The 20210-nt window shown below is 39.3% G+C and overlaps 1 protein-coding gene across 1 annotated transcript in view; it reads left to right on the top strand.

The window, feature by feature from the left end:
• Positions 1-12633, top strand: part of TPH2 (tryptophan hydroxylase 2) — a 50113-nt gene extending 37480 nt beyond the window's left edge. Inside the window, exons 9-11 of the mRNA XM_033058636.1 lie at positions 3890-3985; positions 11966-12099; positions 12191-12633. Coding sequence (XP_032914527.1) covers positions 3890-3985; positions 11966-12099; positions 12191-12365 — 405 coding nt within the window. The 3' untranslated portion in view covers positions 12366-12633. The remainder of the gene's footprint in view (positions 1-3889; positions 3986-11965; positions 12100-12190) is intronic.
• Positions 12634-20210: the final 7577 nt, after the last annotated feature.

Genomic DNA, 20210 nt, shown 5'->3' with positions numbered 1-20210 from the left:
AGGACAACTGATCTGACTCCTAAAATCACACAAACACTTGGCCAGACAAGCTATGCCAGTATCTTGTCTCTGACAGGCTATTGCAGACATCTGCAGGACAGTGTATGTCAAGAGCCACATGGCGGTATTTTCCTGATGTACTGCTTTACTTGCCAATGACTTTTGATTCAAGGGCTCTGAAGGAAGAAATCTGCTATATTAGTATTTTATAGCCCTTAATTGGATTTTCTTCCATGCATCTGTTGAATAATTTTTGAACACATTAGATGGTGTTTCATGAGCATGACTGTAAAGTATCTGTCATATATTTTTGAATAAATAAGAGAAATAGAATAAAATGGTACTGAAGACAGTCTTGTGCTTCTGGCACAGTCTTGATTGATGCCACTTGATATAAAAATTATTTCTAATTTCTCATTTGGCATTTTGATTCTTTATCTCATTTTGCTGTTTTGACTAACAGAGCAGCATTTTACTGTAAGGCTCTTTGAGAACTTCAGAATTTATACAACATGGAAAGCCACATTTCCTACTTCAAGAGCCTGTCTGTAGGTTGTAGCAAATACACACTTCACCCCAAAGATCTGGTGGAACTGAAAGTAAAGGCAGATAACCAGATAGTGCTGTAGTTTGTAGAGGAACCAAGTATCTGGGGCCACAGTCTAGGGAGTATGCTGGAGACCTGTCCAAGATTTCAAATCAGAGCAGGAGGGCCTGGATGCCCCTGTTTGTGCCTGCATTCACCAGCCTAAATGTAACAGCAGTGTAATAATCAACTTTGTCTTCAGATGAGACTTCAAAAAATGTATTTGTCTCAACAGCCACTGCTTTATTGGGCCATTCCCACTCCAGTGCACTCATCCCATGTGTAATATAGAGTATCTCAACTGTAGTTTACCATACAAAGGGAAGTATCTACTGGGGTATCTATGTGTGTGGTCTGTAAAAAGTGTCACTATATAGTTAATATTTAAACTCCTTATCAGTATGCCTCGATGTTTGTAGGCTTGAGAACACAATTTACCATAGCCTGCAAACTCTAGTGCACTGAGCCACCTTTGTGTGTCTGAGCAGACGGGTGGGGAGAATCGTGTATTGCTGACTAAGGATCTGAAGATGGCAGCATTGGGTGATCTTTGCACCTTCTTGGCTAAGCAGGGCTCTCTTAAATACAAAATTGTAGTTGTTGCATATGGCAAATTTATAAATCAGCTTTTAATTTGAAAGGCTTTTCTTAATACTGTAGTTTGATACCACAAGTTAGTAGTAGGCAGACATATTGCCATTTATGTGTTTTATTTTAGTTAGTTATACTGAGAGTACAAGTCTTATAAATACTAAAGATTGGCTTTCACCAGCAAGCATTAGCTCATAAATATGACTCCCTTTTATAATAGTAACAATTATAATAATTTTTGAACTGATGTAAAAGAAGCTCCCTCTTTATGTACTGTCTATCCATCAAGGAGGAAGTGGAATCAAGTCCTTCCTATCTCATGGACAGGATACTGTTCACCCTGGACAGCAGGGATTGCTCTCTCTGGTGTTAGTTCTCTTCCTTCTGCACTTTCCAGCTCCTGGAGTGCACATCCTCAGAGGAATGGAGAACCTTCCCTCCTCCTTCCCTCTGCTGGCCCTATAGATCGCTAAGTGGGTATTTGACTTTCTCCTGGGAGCAGTATGACATTGGTTTGGTCTTCTTCAGCCTGAGAAAGGTCAGCAGTAAAGGTACCCCACATATGGGGACAAAGTGCTGCTCTTACAGATCTAAAACATATGAACACCAGACTCCTTTTTACCTGTTGTTGGTTTTAAGAATGAAAATCAGCATGATGACTGTGTTTTATCAGGAGTCAAATCCTGCTGTACGTCTGTCAGAATGTTAATGTCCACAGAATAAGAGCTACTACCTGATAGATTCCTTTGAGGAACCTTGAGGAAGAGGGGGACAAATTCAAAGATTTAAGTATAAACCTGAGTAGCTTCTGACAGTGTCAGCATGTATACAACTGGGACTGTGGGCTACTGAGAGCTCTTCTGGCAAAATATTTAGGCAGTGAAGCAAAGTTTGTAGTCTTTGTGATAGGTCTCTCAACTTCACTCATTACTTCTGTGATACCTTTGTCATTTTGTTTACCTGGTTGTTTGTCCCTGAGACAACATTTTTGGAAACCAGTTATCTTGCCTGCCTCCGAAGTGGTGACATCAGCTCACTGGATGTACTGAAAAATTTTATGCCAGCTTGATTTACCTGAGTCAATAGCAAAGATATTTGGAAATTTGATTTTTTTTAGGGTTTGTTTCTTTGTTTTGTTTTGTTTGATGATGTTGTGCTTTCACCTCTCTTTAGCTGTGCATTTGACTACCGTGATGGAATCAGACTTGAGACATTTAAAGTCTCTGCCACTGTTCCTTCTCATCTGACTGAATGGGTTTGGATCAGACACAGGACTCACATTTTTATTATTTTTTTATTATACCCTTCTGCATAGTGCTATGCTATATGAATCACTAGCTCTACAGAAACTTTTATGAGACTAAGCAATTAATAATTTCTGAATTTCTGAAGATTTGTTGAACTTAAAAGAGCTGTTAATTTCTGGTCTTCTATATTTAATATGATACCCAGTCTGGAATAATTGGGAGATAAGGAGGAAGTGAATGGGAAAAAACCCCAATTATATTAGGATGTATTCTGAAGTTACTTTAAAAAATTAAAATTTAATACAAAATATTGGGTAATTTCTTATCCTTAACTCATATCTCCTGCAAAGACATGTAAATTTTCTAGGTTCAGGGGAGTTATGCCCCTTTCCACAAAACCTGGAATTGTCAGGTAATGTAATAGACACAAACATAGGGGTATGTGTATATATGTGTGCAATATTGTTGTATAACTCAGAATTCAACTTCCTAAAACCTTCATAGATAGAAATAATTACTATCTCAGCTGTTTGATCTAAAATCAAAAAGCATGTGGTGTGTCATAATAAAACCAAAGTAAAACTCAGTACCATAGGAGCAGAAGTAACTGGGTCTTTTGCATTTAGTGGACAGTGGGCTGTCAGTGCTTATGATCTTCCTAACAGGTAACTTTGTTAGGTGGGTACAGCAAAGTTAGATACAATATTGTCATGTTGATTCAAACACATCTCTTTTCACAGCTTGTCATCAGTTTTACAGGTCAGATATGTAACCTTATAGAATGTAGACCTAAAAAACAATTGTTATTGTTCAAGTAAATTAATTGGTCAAGTGAATTAATATAATTTTCTCTCTGTAATTTAAGAAGCCAAAGGCCATATTCGTTCTTTATTTTTGACAGAGTAAAATCTAGTGAAGACTAGGACCTCAGCTCAGGAAGGTTCTTAAGCACATACATATAAGTAAATTCATTGTAACTCAAGACAGCACTTAAGTATGCTGCAGTCTTTAAAGTGATATCAGCTTGAGCTTAATACTGAGTGCTCTGAACTGCATCTTAGAGATCTTCAGATGCTCCTAGACGATCAGACCAACTACCTTGCAGGATTTTATTTTAAGGCATCTCATTTATTTCCGAAGGTTTCAAAAATCTCTGTAGGTTACTATCAGCACCTTTGATATCTAAAAATGATCTTGCTTGTCTGTTCCTAACTGGCTATTCCTGTGAACTGCTTGGGTACTCAGACAAGGAACAAAGTCCCAAATTTTTGTGTAAAGCTTCCTTACTGCTGAACATGACATTTAAACTACTTAGCAGCAATAATATACTTTATCTGAGATTATATTCAAAGTAGGCAATTCTAAAGAAGTGAGACAGGCAAGTGAATATGGTACTGATTGTTATTGCTGAAGTGCCTGTTTGCAGCTATGCTATTTGTATCTGAATATCTGTGTATTTTTACAGTGTTATTTCTTTACAATCGAATTTGGCCTTTGCAAGCAAGAAGGACAGCTGCGTGCTTATGGGGCAGGACTTCTGTCTTCTATTGGAGAGCTAAAGGTATGTACCCTTAAAGCATAGTAAACTTTTAATCTTAACAAACTAATAGTTGGGTATAAATATATTGACTTTCAAATAACAGTTAAAATTCTCAAGATAAAAAGCTTGTATTTAAAATACAGTATTGACCTAAAAGCTTTGTGTGAAATATCAGCTGGCACTTGAAGCATGAAATGGACTTGTAAGGCCCAAAGTACCAAAGCAACTATAAACTAAAAAACTGATTTCTGTTTGAATTTTCAATTCCTGTCAAAGGAGGCTCAAGGGTTCTAACAGGTAAGAGTGCTTTGGGCTCTAAAAGCTTTGTTTGGATGAGGAGCATATATTTTTAATACACAAAAAAAATGTTAGAAATCAGACATGATTCTGCTCTAAGTAATCCAGGGTATGAAAAGAATAACATTTATTAAGGTCCTGATTCAATGGATTAATAATATTTAAAATTAAGACATACGTATAAACTCACATTGAAGTTGCATGTGTGCCGTACATAGAGCCCTATTCTTTTAAGGGTGAAAGTGTTTAGCCTTGCATGGTGGAGTAGTTGAAGTGGATAATTTATTGCCTCTTTTAATGGCTAGAAAACATGGGGAAACAGGCAAAAGGTATTTTGTCACAGCTGTAGTATTTTGGGACATAATACACCTCTCTGTTAGCAAGAGGGAAGGGAAGGGTAAAGAGAGAGAGGAGTACTATCTTCAGAGACCCAAATGAACTCTTGGTGTGTTTTGCTGGTAAACATTTGGGTTTAGAGAGCATATACAGAAGTGTATTTTGTTGTTTATTTGAGTTTAAACATCTTCCCACCCTCCTGGGCTGGCTTTCAGTGAGCTACCTGGCAGTTTAATAGAAGCATCTCAGTCCCTTTTTGCTGTTTGTTTTACCAGTAACTGAATATTTATGGTGAAGCTCATTAGTAAAACTGCTGTACTTCCAATAGTAAAAAAACATTGAAGAAAATTGCCTTCTCCAGTGTTTTTTCTTTGGTTGCATTAGAGTTGCTCTCAGTTCTGTGCATATTTCAGCCACAGAATCATTCTGTATCTATTTGGCAATATTTTATACTCACAGTGCAAAGATGGTTGAATGAATAGAGATGAAGATACCTCTTGTTTTCCTTTGGCCCAGCAACATTCAGTGCTAAGCCCCAAACTCTGCAGAATTCTATGAAGAATCAGGCCTTTTATTGAAACTAACAGTTAAGGTCATTAGGTGATGACCCTGAAAATACTTACCACATCATTTACAAAATCTAAGGGCATAAAAAAGAGGAAATGAATAGTCAAGAATGTAATAAATCTTCTACCATCAGTGGCATAAACAAATGCATTATTCTTGTCAAGTCTGCATATTTGATACCACACATTTGTGACCCCAGATCTGTGTTCTTTGCTCAGCAGTAAACTCAGAGTATAAATGCAAAGAATAATCCTTTTGAAAAGCAAACTAAAAGCTACAATAATCTGCACATTAATGGCTACATTGATCTGCTACAGTGTTATGGCCAGATATATATCATAATAATTTTGCCATAAGTCAATAGTATTATATATTTTTCTATTGCACTATGTGTATATTTTGTAAATATCATGCCAGAAGGGACTACTAGATCATCTGATTTGACCTCTTGTGCATCATAAGATACTAAATTTCACCAGATCTTGCATATACTGAACTTAAGTTAGAAATTCCAGTTACTGAGAAACTAAGCGCTTGTGTGCTGTGAGTACAGAACAGCACCATACCACAAGTAGACACAGTCTCCATGAAAGGACTGATAAGTGAAAAATATTCAGAAAGTCTTTGGAATTGTGTTCCAGTGTAGAAAAGAAGGTAAACGTTAAGGAAAAAAATGCAAAAAATGACCAAGTTTTCTAATAACATTACAATGGGAGAAGCCAATTCCAGACCACAATTCTGGCATGAATGTGCTTCTTGTCAGCAAGATATTATCAGGGAGGTGCATAAGAAGGAGGATGTCTGGGCACCCATGACTTTGGTGCACAGCCTTCCATCAAGCCATTGTCACTCTGTACTGCTTCTTGGGAAAGCTGTCTCCCTCCTGGCACCTACTGAGAGGGCAAATTTCTGCCTTGCCCTGAAGGAAGGTCATGCTAATAGACTGTTGTTGAGATCCTGATTGTAACTGAAATCCTTATTGATGGCAGCAAGTACTCTGAAAATGATGAAAACCATGCTGGCTATTTCAGTGGTGAGTGGGGATGAACAGGAGACTCAGATTGCATGGCCATGACATGTTACCCTCATATGTGCAACACTCATAGGTGTCAGAGTGAAGGCATCCTTTCAGAAATAACTTCTGCCATACTGTAGACAGGGGTGGCTGTGGCCTATAGAGGTTCAAATACTTATGTATCCCCAGGAAGACAGATCTTGAAATGTTAAGTTTGGCTACCTTCACTATAGTGTCATAGAATAGTTTAGGTTGGAAAAGTTCTCTAAGATGATCAAGTCCAATTGTTAGCTCAGCACTGCCAAATATGCCACTAGGTCATGTCCTCACGTGCCATATACACATATCATTTAAATAACTCCAGAGGTGGTAACTTAACCACTTTCCTGGGCAGCCTATTCCAATGTTTGGCAACCATTTCAGTGAAGAAATTTTTCCTAATATCCAATCTAAACCTCTCCTGGCACAACTTGAAGCCATTTCCACTTCTGTTGTCACTTGGGAGAAGAGACCAAGCCCCACCTGGCTGCAATCTCCTTGGAGGTAACTGTAGGGAGTGAAAAGGTGCTCGCTGACCTGAGTTTCCTTTTCTCCAGGCTGAACAAACCCAGTTCCCTCAGCTGCTCCTTATCACTGTGCGTGTGCATGTATGACCCTTTCCCAGCTCTACTGCCCTTCTCTGAACACCCTTCAGAATCTCAATATCTTTCTTTTAGTGAGAGGCCCAAAACTGCACAAGGACTTGAGTTATGGCCCCGCCAGTGCTGAGGGACAATCACTGTCCTGGTTCTGCTGGCCACGCTATTGCTGATACAGACCAGGATGCCATTGGGCTTCTTGGCCACTTGGGCTCATGGCCAGCTGCTCTTGACCAGCACCCTCAGGACCTTTTCTGATGTGCCATTTTCCCACTCTTCCCCCAGTCTGTAGCGCTGCTTGATGGTTCCCAAGTGTAGAACCTGGCACTTGGCTTTGTTGAACCTCAACAACTGGCCTCAGTCCATCAATCAATCCTGTCCAGATCCCTCTGCAGAGCCTTCCTGTTCTCCATCAGAACAATGCTCCTGCCCAAATTGGCATTCTCTGCAAATTTACTGAGGGTGCTCTTGAGACTGCACAGGCATTTTTATTAATATACTTTTGTGAGCAAGGAGAAAAGCCTTTCTCCAACTTTCTCCCTATCAGCTCTCTTTTCAATGTAGCGCTCTGCACAGGAAATAAAATGGTGGCAAATTTTATGTACAATTTGTGTAAATTTCTAGAAATGCATGAGTCTATTTGCAGGGTAGAAATGGTGAGCAGTATTTGGGCTGTTTGAAAGAATGAATGGCTTTTTCAGTCATCCCTGTTTCTGTATTACACTGCTCCACTTCACAAATCTGGTCAACAGCTCTAGTAACAAATAACTGTAAAAGCTAGAGAAATGTGTGCATGAACCTATCAATATAGGATTTCCTTGAAATCTTTTTCCTCACTCAGTATTTAGACCTAAAATTTCAGATAATGAAAAATGCATCTCCTTATGTGCATGCTATGAAAGCATCAAGTGAAAAAAAATTTAAAAGCACAACAAAATAAGGAGAAAGAGAAGATTACAAATGAAGCCTGGGGGGAATCAAATAATAGAGTAAGTAGTTATAAAATGTTCTGCCTAATATAGTCAGGTTAACTCTAGCTAACACTATTACACAGTACGTATTTGGGGCTTAGAGATAAGGCAGAAATAATGTACATTTCAATTATTAAAACTGTTTCTAAAAAGCAGTTTGAATGTCTTTGGAAACTTTAATCCATTTAATTTGTATGATGCTCTCTTGAACTCTTTCATTAAAGGAGTCTCCTATCAACTTCAGTTGGCTGCAGATCAAGTCATACTTCCCTGTTGTATGCTTCTTTATTGAACAGAGAGGTAGACTTAAAATCTCTCTCTATGAATTTTTAAAGTCAGATACAGTATCCAATTTTGTTTTAATGATGATTTAAGAAGTGCCAGCATTAGACTTTATAACCAAAAAGATTCAAATGAAAATTTTGGCTCTGTTTTCTGAAGAGAATGGAAAAAAAAAACAACTCCTGGACACCAGATGCTCAGTTTAAGTATCTTTAAATAGAGTGATTTTCCGTATTTTTGAACAAAACTTTCTGGTAATATCAGGAGTCTGTCAGATTCACAACTTATCTTGTAGATAAGCAGGAAAACATTTAAGAGCACGTTTTTCAAGATTCTGTGTACTCCCCCTGGGAAAACAAGGCAATAAAATCAGTACTGGCACACACACAACTTCTCACCTGTGTTCCTATTCTGCCCTCCTGTACTTCTCAGTGCAGTATTTATAACTCATCTCAAGTTTTCCACTTGCTAGCTGGAGATTTTACTTTTTGGGTTTCGTTTCACTTATTTTCTTTCTCAAAACTGAAAAGCTCTGACTTACATTATTGCAATCCATTTTTATACTCAAAGGAGGAATTACAAGACCAGGCTCTTTTTTCATGTGTCAGTGATAGTGGTCACTTAGGAAATGATTCACAGTTGTGCAGTGTAAATGCCTGGTGCCATCTGACATTCCCTAGTATTTCTGACCAGCTACCACTGCAGAAATGTGTAAAAGTCTTCCTTAGATCCTGGGCTATATCTTCCATTCTCTGTACAGTGCATCAGACAGCCTAGGCCTTAAAGACCTGTGGTTAGGTACCTCAATCACTCTTTTAACCTTTCATCTGGCAGGAAGTGGAGGCATTTCTTTATTGTTATGCTTATTTTCAGTACAAATGATTGTCTAATTCTCAAGCTGTCTGATACTGCTGCATTTTCTGAGAATCAGTGATGATTCATATTGAAGTTTCACTCCAAATTCTTATTTCTTGAACTCAAGAAGACTCACCAATAGTTTGATTAGCTACCAGTAGAGTCTGTATGAATGGGCCATTAGAGACAGTTATCACAGATCCACAAGATGGTGAGATGCCCTGTTTTAGCAAAAGATATTTTCCGTAGGAGTGTTAGCCCTAATATCCCATTGAAGGTGAATAAAATAGAGGTTTCTCATGGAGAAATACGTATTGGGTACTGACTCGTTTGAGTTCACTGAAGAACTGAATGTCCAACAAAACTGTAAGTGAATAATATATATTTTAAAAATAAAGGCCTGAAGCTGAAAGCTTTTGGACTCACCAGACAATTTTTTTTTTGGGTTGAGATTATGTATTTCATAATGTTGAGAGTGCCAAGGGACCAGCATTTTACAGTACTGTAAAGTTTCTGATAAATGCTCTGGTCAGCTTTGAGGCAGTGTCTTGACCATTCTAGTTCACACTAGATAGTTTATAGTCTCTCTGAAGGTTTGTCTGCAGGCTCAGTTTGGTTGCTGAACTCTGGTATTGCTGGTGGCAGCATATCAACTTATTAGCAGATGTTACAGATGCCAGGCTGTGGAATTTGAAAACACCATCCATACTTGCGATGATGAAAACATTGCTTTGGTAGCTATGACAATTCCTACTTGATCTAAGAGCCAGAAGAATTTATACTGGAGGGGAGGCAGGTGTCTCAGGCAGGAATTCACTAGAATTTACACCTTTTATTTCCAAATTGCAATCCTAAGAAAAACTGTTGTCACCTAATTTTGAAGGCATGTCTGAATACTTAACCCTTGGTTTGTAGGGTGCATGTGTGCTGCTGTCTTTGTGTTCCACTCTCTGCAGAATTGCTTTGTGAAGCTCCAGCTCTGTTCATGTGTAACCAAACTGGGATCCAGAAAGAACGAGTTATTTCATATGGATAATCTGAGGAGAATAACTAGAAAGGCTTTCTCAGAGGACATCCCCTGTGATACAGTTAGCCTTTCCTTCTCTTTAAACTCTCTCCTTTTATAAAACTAGGGCTCAGTGAATAGAGCAGTTGTTCGTGATTTAGGAGCCACAGGCTGGATCCCTTCTTGACATGATAACTTCTGTCCAAAGCATCAGGCCTGGCTCATCAGAGGCCATTAGTAAGTAGAGAAGATAACAGCATCTGCCTTTCTGTTGAACCTTTTACAGTACAGGAAAGAATCCATGAGCCAGAAGTTGCCGGTTCCTACAAAATCATGCCTGTATCATAATCTTGATTCCCTGCAAGAAATCAACCTCACTCAGTACACTCAGAGTTTTGAAACTTTGTGCTTTAGACATTTGAGGCATCAAGTCTCACCTGGAAGTACAAAGGCATCTGAAGATCTAATTTTTATCTATAGTTACCTTCCCAGGGAATCTATTGTAATTCCAAGTGAAAAAAAGCGGTAAACACCCTAATTTATAAGCATTCAAACACACCATGGTTCTGCAAAGAGAAAGTGGATATAGGGATATAGGCAGGGGGCTAAAAGGTGAGCCTGTTCCTGCAGTCCATTTAGAAGAGGTTGAGAGACCATTTTTTATATTTGTTTTCAAACCTGTTTAACTGATGGCTGGCTAGAAACAGCAAATCTTGTGAGAAGGAAAAGATACATGTACTAAAGAAAGTTAATTCTCTGACATTTTAAGATTCCATGCATTAATTTTTCATGTATTTATTTTGGGAGAGAGAGGAGGTGGGAGGAAGAGGCTCTTGTTCCAGTTTTCTGTCCTGCTATTTGGAGACTTCAGGTTGAGAGCTAGTATGATATTTTCAGAGCCTTTCACAGGGATTTAGGGATGAGCATAAGCAAGAGCAAGGATAAAAGTTGTGGTGAATACCTTAAGGTTAATACTTCACTATGAAGAATGTCCATGCATATGGAAAGTAAAGAAATCAGAGGCACCTTCGGACCTCAGGGATCTGCTTCCTCCTGGTCATTTCTTTATGCTTTTCATTTACATCTTCACTCTATATACGTATCAGGGGACTAAAGAGGGTTGAAATGTGACCTAAATATGCTCTGTTTCCTTACCTTATACTTCTATAACAGAGCACTGAGAATGAAAATATGTGTGCTCTAGAAGATAAAGTAGATCCAAAAACCAACACAAGTATTCAAGTTGAGAGAGGAGCTAGAAAACATTGTGCCGGAGAATGTCTCAGTACCTGATTTCCAGTTCTGAACCTCTCTTTTCTGGTGATTTGTGCAAGTAACATAAAGAGAAAGGCTAATCAGAAATCTCTGCTCTGCATAGCAGCATTTGCTTTGCCTGCCTAATATCTCTTCTGTACTTATATCTGTTTAGTTATTTTTTCTTTGCAGTACTATGTGAAGTATTATTGCTCAGGGTGTGTGGCAGAAGAGTAATGCATTTCATTGTCTTGCAATACATTGCCATTATTTAATGGGTTTTCAGATATGTAGTTTCACTTTTACTGTCAGGAAAATAGTGTATGATTTTGACCTGAAAATGTAAAGTACAGATTACATGAATGGTTTAGTCAGACCCAATTTGCTCACCAAGACAAAGATGAATTCTGCTAACTAAATGAGATTTTGGGGACACACTTATTTGTAATTGTATAGATAATTTTTCAGGAATCATTATTTGATTATTTTCCTTTTTTCCATCTGAACCTTTACATCTGTAGGTGTCCATGGCAGGTGTATTTCTAATATCCTCTTATTATTATTTTTTTATTATGGGGAAAAAACGTCTCCCAAAGTAAGAGCTTTTTAAATAACAAATTCTATTCACTGTTCAAACTGAAAAAACACTGTAGGTGAAAACAAGATGGGCTACCAATTAGTGGGAAACATACAGGACAGCAATATAAAAGAAGTATATATGATGTAGATACACAGCAATATCAGAATCCAGTTTAACAGATCCTGTGGTGTATTTTGCAGCATGCTCTCTCTGACAAGGCCAATGTGAAAACATTTGATCCAAAGACAACCTGTTTGCAAGAATGCCTTATCACTACGTTCCAGGAAGTTTACTTTGTTTCAGAAAGTTTTGAAGAGGCCAAAGAGAAGATGAGGTAAATTATTTTCCCTGACTCAAAAATCTAATTTTCTCTTCTTTAGTGGCTGGAAAAAAAAGAGAAGTTAATTTTCTTTTTTTCCTTTCAGAGACTTTGCCAAATCAATCAATCGTCCGTTCTCTGTGTATTTCAATCCATACACACAAAGCATTGAGATTCTGAAGGATACCAGGAGTATAGAAAATGTTGTCCAGGACCTCCGCAGCGATCTAAACACTGTATGTGATGCTTTAAGTAAAATGAACAGATATTTAGGGATTTGATATGTTTGGCACTGTGATTTTCTGTCAGTTGCTCTTTCTGTAGCCAGTTACATCACATGAGATGGCTAATTTATCAGAGCCATCAGTTTCCCCTTTACAGCTTGGCCTGTGGCTTGCATCATTGTGTAGCTCTGTCTAACTGTAATGTGCAGACAAACCAAGGCAATGCTAATTTGTAAATGAAACATGGAATGTAGCAGAATATAATCATCAATTCTTCAGCACAATGTCATGTACAAGTATAACATTAAAAACTTTCCTGGCAACAGTTTGGTTTCCATAAAATGATTCACTTTAATGTTTAAGAAATGGTGTTGCTGATTTCATTAGGTCTGAGTTTATTTCTCCATTCATCCCTTCCCTTCCGTAAGAATACAGAAAAAAATTGTTTGCAACACTTTAATTTTGTTTGTAAGAAAACATTTCTTTCTCTAGTGGTAAAGACAGTTTTGTCCATTTATCTGTTACAGAACTTAATGTCTCTTGTGACTGAACAATACAATGTATATACCAGTAGGTATCTGAGGTCAGGAAGGATATGTATTGGAACTAAAAGGTTTGAGAAGATTATACATTATGAGAACCCACCACTTACAAATGTCTAGTGTGTGAGCAATTGCAACACAGTAAAAAAAAGAAACCTCTGACAGTTCATGTAGAACGGTATGTAGAAACTGTCACACGTTACCTGCGACAGTCCTGAGAGTGCTTCCTCTGAGAATGCTATCCAGAAATAAGAGAGGAAGCACTTGTTTTCATTTCATTGTTACATGACAATCCAAAGTCTTTCTACATCTTTGTACGTCTTCTGCATTCTCTTGTGTCTTGAACCTACTCCTCTTGCGTTTCAGGCATAGTTTGCCTTTCCTCATTATTCCACATTCAACCTTGACTTGGCCATGCTTGACTGGGTCTACATTGTGCCAGTATCAGAACGTATAAATGCATGAATATGGAAACTGTTACTTAATTATAGCTGAGATGATTTTCAGTTACTAGAATATTTGTGGAGTGATTAAATCGTAGAAACACCCAAGCTGCCTTGCTTGTATCAGATGGAGGCAGGTAATGCCTGACTTAAACTCTAAGCTGGCAAGCTCTGACAGAAGTACAAGCCTGTCTGGGGAGCACAGTGCAGAAATATTTGAGCTGGCTCTTATCTGGAAGTAATAATTATGCATGTCTTTCCTTTATCTAGGTTATTCTATTCTCCTATTAGCCAAGATAATGGAGAGTTGACTATATTGTGCAGACCCTTCTTAATGGAAACCACATGGCTTATGCAGATCATGTCAATAAGGGTGAAAGTGTCACAGCTTGTCTACATATATGGAAAATAGGTATCTATTGAAGCTGCTCTCCCAGCTGAAAGAGTCGTGCAGAGACTCTTAAATATTGCTAGCAATTTCAGCATAAAAAAAGCACCACTTGATAGTACCAGCGTATTCTTAAATAAGAGGCAATCTATAAGGATAATTTTCACAGGGATATCTGCCACCTCCTCAGAGATAACTGTGAGATAACAGAAAAGGCTTTTTTTTCCATGGATAGTCCCTGCTGCATTCTAATGCCACTGTTAATAGGGTGTGCAAAAATCTAGTTTTAGATTCAACTGTGGCTGCCATTGGTACAAATGAAGAGCTGTTGAGTTATCCCATGGGGATCAGCATGCCGGAGGAGTTTTTAACCTCCCAACATTAATGCTGACTGTTAGCTTGCACTTACCACAGAGGAATCGCTTAGCAGGAAAGTTTCTCCCTCTTTCTTTCCATGGAATCTGATGAACCCCTTGTTACCCTTTCTGGAGAAAATGGACTGTACTGAGATTTGCTTTAACCAGTCTGAAAAAATACTGTGCAAGGAATAGTAGTTCCTACTTGATTCAAGAACTGGCAAGGTATTGTTGCTTGCTTAATAAAGCCACAATAAGCAACAAAGATTCAAAGCTCACAAAGTTAACAAGGCTTTCCCTTGAATCAGAATTATGCAGGAAAACTTTAAATACTTCTAATATCTGGATTTATACTCAACTTTTCTGAATAACTTAAAATAAGAATTCCATAGCAGTAAAACAATAGAAGCATATCTTTGTTTTGTTTTGTGCTGTTCGCAAGTAAATCTCATTATGGATTAGGGAGAAACCCTTGAAATCCAATAGTCATTCTAGGACTAATGATGGCAAGGAAACTGTCTACAGTGGAGATATAATGTCAATGACACAGAACATTGTCAAAGGATAATGGGCTCCCGCTGCTAGATATATGCTTAATCCAATGATTTGATTTCTATTATACAACATGATTAAAAATAAATTAACTATAATGGGCTAAGGAATAATAGTGATTTAGAGAGACAATCACTCAATGTTCTTACATAGCAAAGCTGCCATCTTACAGGCTGCATAGCAAACTGGCTTTGGGCTTCAGCCAGTCAGGAGCCAAGCCTGGGAAGGAATGCTTTAAAAAGTGCACTGTTGCACTTTTATGAATCACATAGTTTCAGCTTAGCTGAAATTCTTCTCTGTGGTTTTTATTAGCAAATTAAGATCAGCCATGCAGCAATCTCCTTGGATGACAAGCTCATTTAGGCATAATGAGGGAATTATTGACAGTTATCAAATTAAACTAACGTTTTATTTGGAATAGGCCATATTTATATATGGTACTTGTTTAGCTTTGGTGAGCTGGACTCTGAAAATTGGACTTCTGGCCTAGTCTCATTTATTTCCTGTGTAATTCTGAACTGATGCTTTATGGGTCTGTGATATATGCACTTGCTTTGCTTGCACAGAGTAAATGGGCACAAGCTTAATGAATGTAAAGCATTGCGGTGTTTACTACCATGCAAAGCCTAAAATGAAAAACAACACTCTGAGACATGGCAGCAAATACAAATACCAAGTTTCATTTGCAAACCAAGATATGGTTCATGCATTTCATTTAATTTGCTCCGTAGAGGGGGTGGAATGAGAAAGGTGTTAACATAATATATTTCATTTTCCCTCTCCACTCTTCAAGACCTCTTGGGAATCCTGTTTTAAGTGTGGCCTTAAAATGCACTTTTGTGAATTAAGGTGTCTTTTCCTTTCCTCTTGTGAGGATATCCTAATGTGATGGAGAAAATTCCAGAAACTTACTGTATTGTAATATGTATTTACTGATGTGCTGTAATGGATCATGGAAAAAAGTTTCCTGTCTTTGAAAGGACAGCCTGGCTCAGAGAGCTGAAGGCTTTCACCTACAGGCTGCTGGTACAAATCCAGTCCAGTCAGCAGTTACTGAAAGCTATCACCAGCCAGCAGCAGCTTGGCTTCTGTGTGATGAACTGGGAGGCTGTGATTGCATGGTTTGGAGTAGAGGAGACTGAGGGGAGACGTGATAACCTTTTTCAAACACACAGAAATAGCTGCAAAATGGAAGGGACAAGCTGTTCTCCAGCTTCAAGAACTAATGGACTTAAATTGCAGGAAAGGAGCATTAAGTTATGTAACAGTGAAACGTGGGGGACAGGTTGCCTGGGGAGACTGCAGAGCCTCCATAATTTTTCAAGAGAGTAGTTTAGGCTGCTGTCTCTCAGGAGAGAGACTGGCACAGTCAGCCCCATCTTGAGACCAGAGGAGAGGCCGTACAACATCTTGAAGTCCCAGCCTGGAAATGCCTTCAGACAGCTCATAAGAGCAGTGATGGTCAACAGCCACCATTGTGGAGCATTTATATGTCACCCACACTTGTGCCTCCTCCTTCAGTCTTTGACCAATCCTAAAGGTTTGTTCTTCATCTCTCTGTCCCTCATTAGGGAATGAATGGGATCCATGGTCAGTGTAGCCCTATGTGCTGACTGTGATGCTCTATTTCAAGTTCATCAGCTATTTGGGAGAGCTCTGTGTGTGACCTGCTAGTTACAGCTGCCCAGAGGCAGAAGACCAAGAGTGAGCAACCAGCACATGTAGTTTTTAAAAACAAGGTTTAAAGCTGCTCAACTTCATAAGCAAAATAGAAATTTGTATTTCATTCTATCTGTGCCTGCATTTTAGTTGTCAGGAAGACTGTGCTCACCTGAACTCTCTAGAGAACTTGGAGATCTTCCAAGCTACTGAATTTGAGTGCTCCAGCCAGACATCAGCTTTGTGTCTTGGTGAAGTCTGAGTGTAGAGAAACCTGTTCTCCCTTACTCCCCTGATTTCCACGGAAAAGAAACCCATTGGTGTAGTCCAGAAGGGAACTTAGGTTTAGGCCCCTGCTGTAGCTTCCCAGGGAACTTGGGGACTGCACTTGCTGTCCAGCCTAGTGTCACGTTTAGAGTTAGGTAAGGATCAGTGCAATGCCCTTCTGTTCAGGAAATCTGCTTTCCCAACCTGAAAGCTTTTCTTCTTGTTTTGTTAGAACAGTCTATGCATTTTTGGAAATACAACAGTTTCCCTTTTCAGTGGGACCAATGATCATATTAACAAATAATTTGTGAAGGGAATAATTCTGCTACATTTATGTAAGGGCATTGATCTGTGTTATCAGTCACTATAGCTCTGGAGATGTTTCATGGACAAATTCTTGCCTTCTCAGTGAAGAGTTGGACAACAGTGACAGATTTCTCTTATGAGCTCCAAAGTGTATTTGAGACATGACTCTAAGAGAAAAGTTCTGGTTATACTAGAAATTATTTGCTATAAAAAATATATGTCTCAGGAAATAAGTTATTAGTACAGTAATTTCACCATTATAAGCCGCACCATTTTGACTAAAACTTTGATCCAAACCCAAAGTGCGGCTTATAATCAGGTGCGGCTTATATACAGACAAAGAACGAAAAGTTGCTGTTTTAGTTTGGAGGACAGGTGTCTGCTGAGAAAGGCAGGAACTTCTCTTTGAAATGGAGAATGTAAACCCCCTCCCTCCAAATTGTTACAATTTTGAAATCAAGGGTCTTTCAGGCAAAAATATGGGAATTAGGAATAACAGCTCTTTTCTAGGGAAATCAAAATAGAAAGAAACAACTCCAAACCCTGACAAAGTCAGAGTACAACCTGACACCCTGTCAGGCAGGGTGTTGGTAGCAGTCCCATTAAATGGTGGCTGCATCCTCCTGCAGTGACAGATGTGATTCAGTTGGAGCAGTGCTCCTGTACAAGGTGCAGTTTCCCTCCAGAGGTCCAGTGGTGATGTGGAGAAATCCGGTTTTCCTCTGGAGTCCAGTGGAGAAAGGGGCTCCCTTAGTGTCCCAAAACCTCTGTTTTTATTTTGGTAAGAAATGTTGGGCTCTTCCCCCTGACTGGAGCAACTTCCAATGGGATGCAGTAATTTTATCAGTCCTACAGTGGGACTCAGTGGGCCATTAGCAGACAATGACTCGCTGGAGGAAGGATGGGTTGTGAAAAGATAAAGAACAATGCCCCACCTGGTTTCAATGGATGGGCCATTAGCAGAATATCTGCCGTTGAGATAAGGATCACTGCTCCCACCCTCAACAGGTGGTGATAGAATAGATACCTTTTCTCACACTCTGTATTGTAATGTGCGGCTTATACTCAGGTGCGACTTATATATGGACAAAGAATGAAAAGCTGCTGACACCCAGCAGTGCGGCTTATACTCAATGCGGCTTATAATCATGAAATTACTGTAATTAGTACCTCCACTTGCCATACCAAAGGCTATAGAGATGTCCTTGGCATTCTTACTGTTAATTTCCTGTAATTTAAATGATCTTGAAGCCAAACAATGTTCTCCTCAACTGAAATGCTCTATGAAACCTTTGGTGTTATATTTTGTATGTGGTCCTTGACAAAAGGTAAGTAAACATAAAATAATCAGAATTTAGTAATATCTATCCAAAACAACTATATTTAGTTTAAAAATGCCCTCCAACACCTTAGAATAAGAATTCATATTTCTTTGCCAACAGCTGAGATATTAAGGTAAGACTGAAAATAAGTGTTGGCATCTACTTGGAATTTGGCCCAGAGGGGACTATTCAGGTGAAGTGTGTGAAATGGGTCACACAGTCCCATACTTTAACATGCAAGTGGGTGTTGGATATTCCGGTGAACATTTTTTTTAATGTAGTCAGAAATATCAAATGTCCAGAACAAATAATGGAGAAGAAGCAGCCATTGCCATACTCCATCTTTGGAGGTAAAGAGTTGTGTTTGTGAAGCAGCAGGAGGTAAATTTCAGTCCATGTTAAACTGGCACAAGACCTGGAACACAACCCAAATATGCCTACATCACTGGCTTCTGTGTGGGCTGCTGCGTGAATTCAATCCTGATAACAGAGCAGCAATAAAGCACTCTAGAGCCAAACAGCCCTGTTTTCCCACAGGAGAAAATGTGGGTGATTTCAGACCAGCATGACACAAATAAAGCCACTTTTATTTCCTATAAAACCTAAGAATATGGCAATATTTTATTTTTTTAAGAATTATAAAGAAATATGTTAATTATGGGATGGTTGATGCTTAGTATTTTCTGTCTTGAGCTTTTCTAGTTGTCACCAAACTCCCTACCAGTCTTGCTACTTTACGTGAAAATAGAGTAATGCTGAAGATGCGATGCTGCCATTTCCCAGGGCTTTACAATTGATGGATTCACCTAGTGCTGCCCTCCCTCACCACCCCCTTTGCAGTGAATTGCAAACCACAGAGATGTGAATAAGGTCACTTAATGGTAAATGAGTTTAAGGTTATGTTATACACACAGTGGATTTGCCACTCTAGCAGAATTTCTCAGGAGGATCTGTTTGGTTGAGTTCCCTTTTAATGATTATCCCTGCTAGATCACTTGAAGGTGGAGTTAAGAAAAAGCAAGTGTCTCTCATCAGATGGGAACCAGGGTGTCAAAATCTCAACTGCTGCAAAGCCAGCGCATGTTCCAAGAGACATTTTAGTGCCAGCGCCAGTCAGTTCAATTGGAATTAGCTCAAAATAGATTTTGTAGTTGCTGGACTGAAGGGCTCCACTTTAGCTGCAGGTCTCAATCCAGCCACTATTTTCTGAGACAGATCCATGTCTGCTGGAGCAGGAGCTAGAGTTGTAAGTCAAGCATGCAAAGCCTGTTCCTTACTTCATTTGCAGACATTTTAAAAAAGAACGTGTTATCTCCAGAATAAAAATGCAGTGTGCAGAAGGTGGAGAAGCAGCATGATCTGCTGTTTTCTGGGATCTCACTCACTGCTCCTCTGCAGTGCTGGCCAGCACAGTTCATGCATCCAGAGGAAGACTTGACCTGTGATAACTGACAGGGAGAAGTTACGAAGCTGTCTGAATCACAGAGAGGAGTTCCTGCTCTGAGCTGCTCCTGAGGCCTCAGAAGGCCACTGTTTGTCTCCAGTGACTTCTCTGCACAGAGTAACTCCTCAGGCTTTGTCTGTGGGTGTCTCTGTAGCAGAATCACTTAACACATGCTGTCATATTTACAGGCAAGGTAGTAGAGAGAGGTTGGGAAGTTCCAGTAATTTTATTCTGTAACTCTCCTTTTCCAATCACCTCATACCTGTCTGGTGCCTTAGGAAAAAAATTAAAAAAGCAAAATAGAGGCCCACCAGCACCATCCATCCATCCATCCATCCATCCATCCATCCATCCATCCATCCATCCATCCATCTATCCGTCCATCCATCCGTCCCTCCCACTGCAGTCCTCAGGCAGGTGTTATGTAGGGCATCATTCTTGTCTGTCCTTTCTCTTCTCTGTGTCAGTAGTAGCACGCAGTGGATCTGTCCCTGCTGTGCCACCTGGGTGTTTTCCTGGTGGCACGTGGCTGTGTGGAGGTGGGCAGCCTCGTGCAGCTCCCGGGGGAGTGCAGTGAGTGCAGTGTGGTAGTGCACAGCTCTGAGATGGTAACCCAGCCCCAC

The sequence above is a fragment of the Catharus ustulatus genome, chromosome 4 (genome assembly GCF_009819885.2).
Source record: "Catharus ustulatus isolate bCatUst1 chromosome 4, bCatUst1.pri.v2, whole genome shotgun sequence".
Lineage (NCBI taxonomy): Eukaryota > Metazoa > Chordata > Aves > Passeriformes > Turdidae > Catharus > Catharus ustulatus.
Note: the sequence above shows the minus strand (reverse complement) of the source record. Positions and strands in the feature narration are given on the sequence as shown.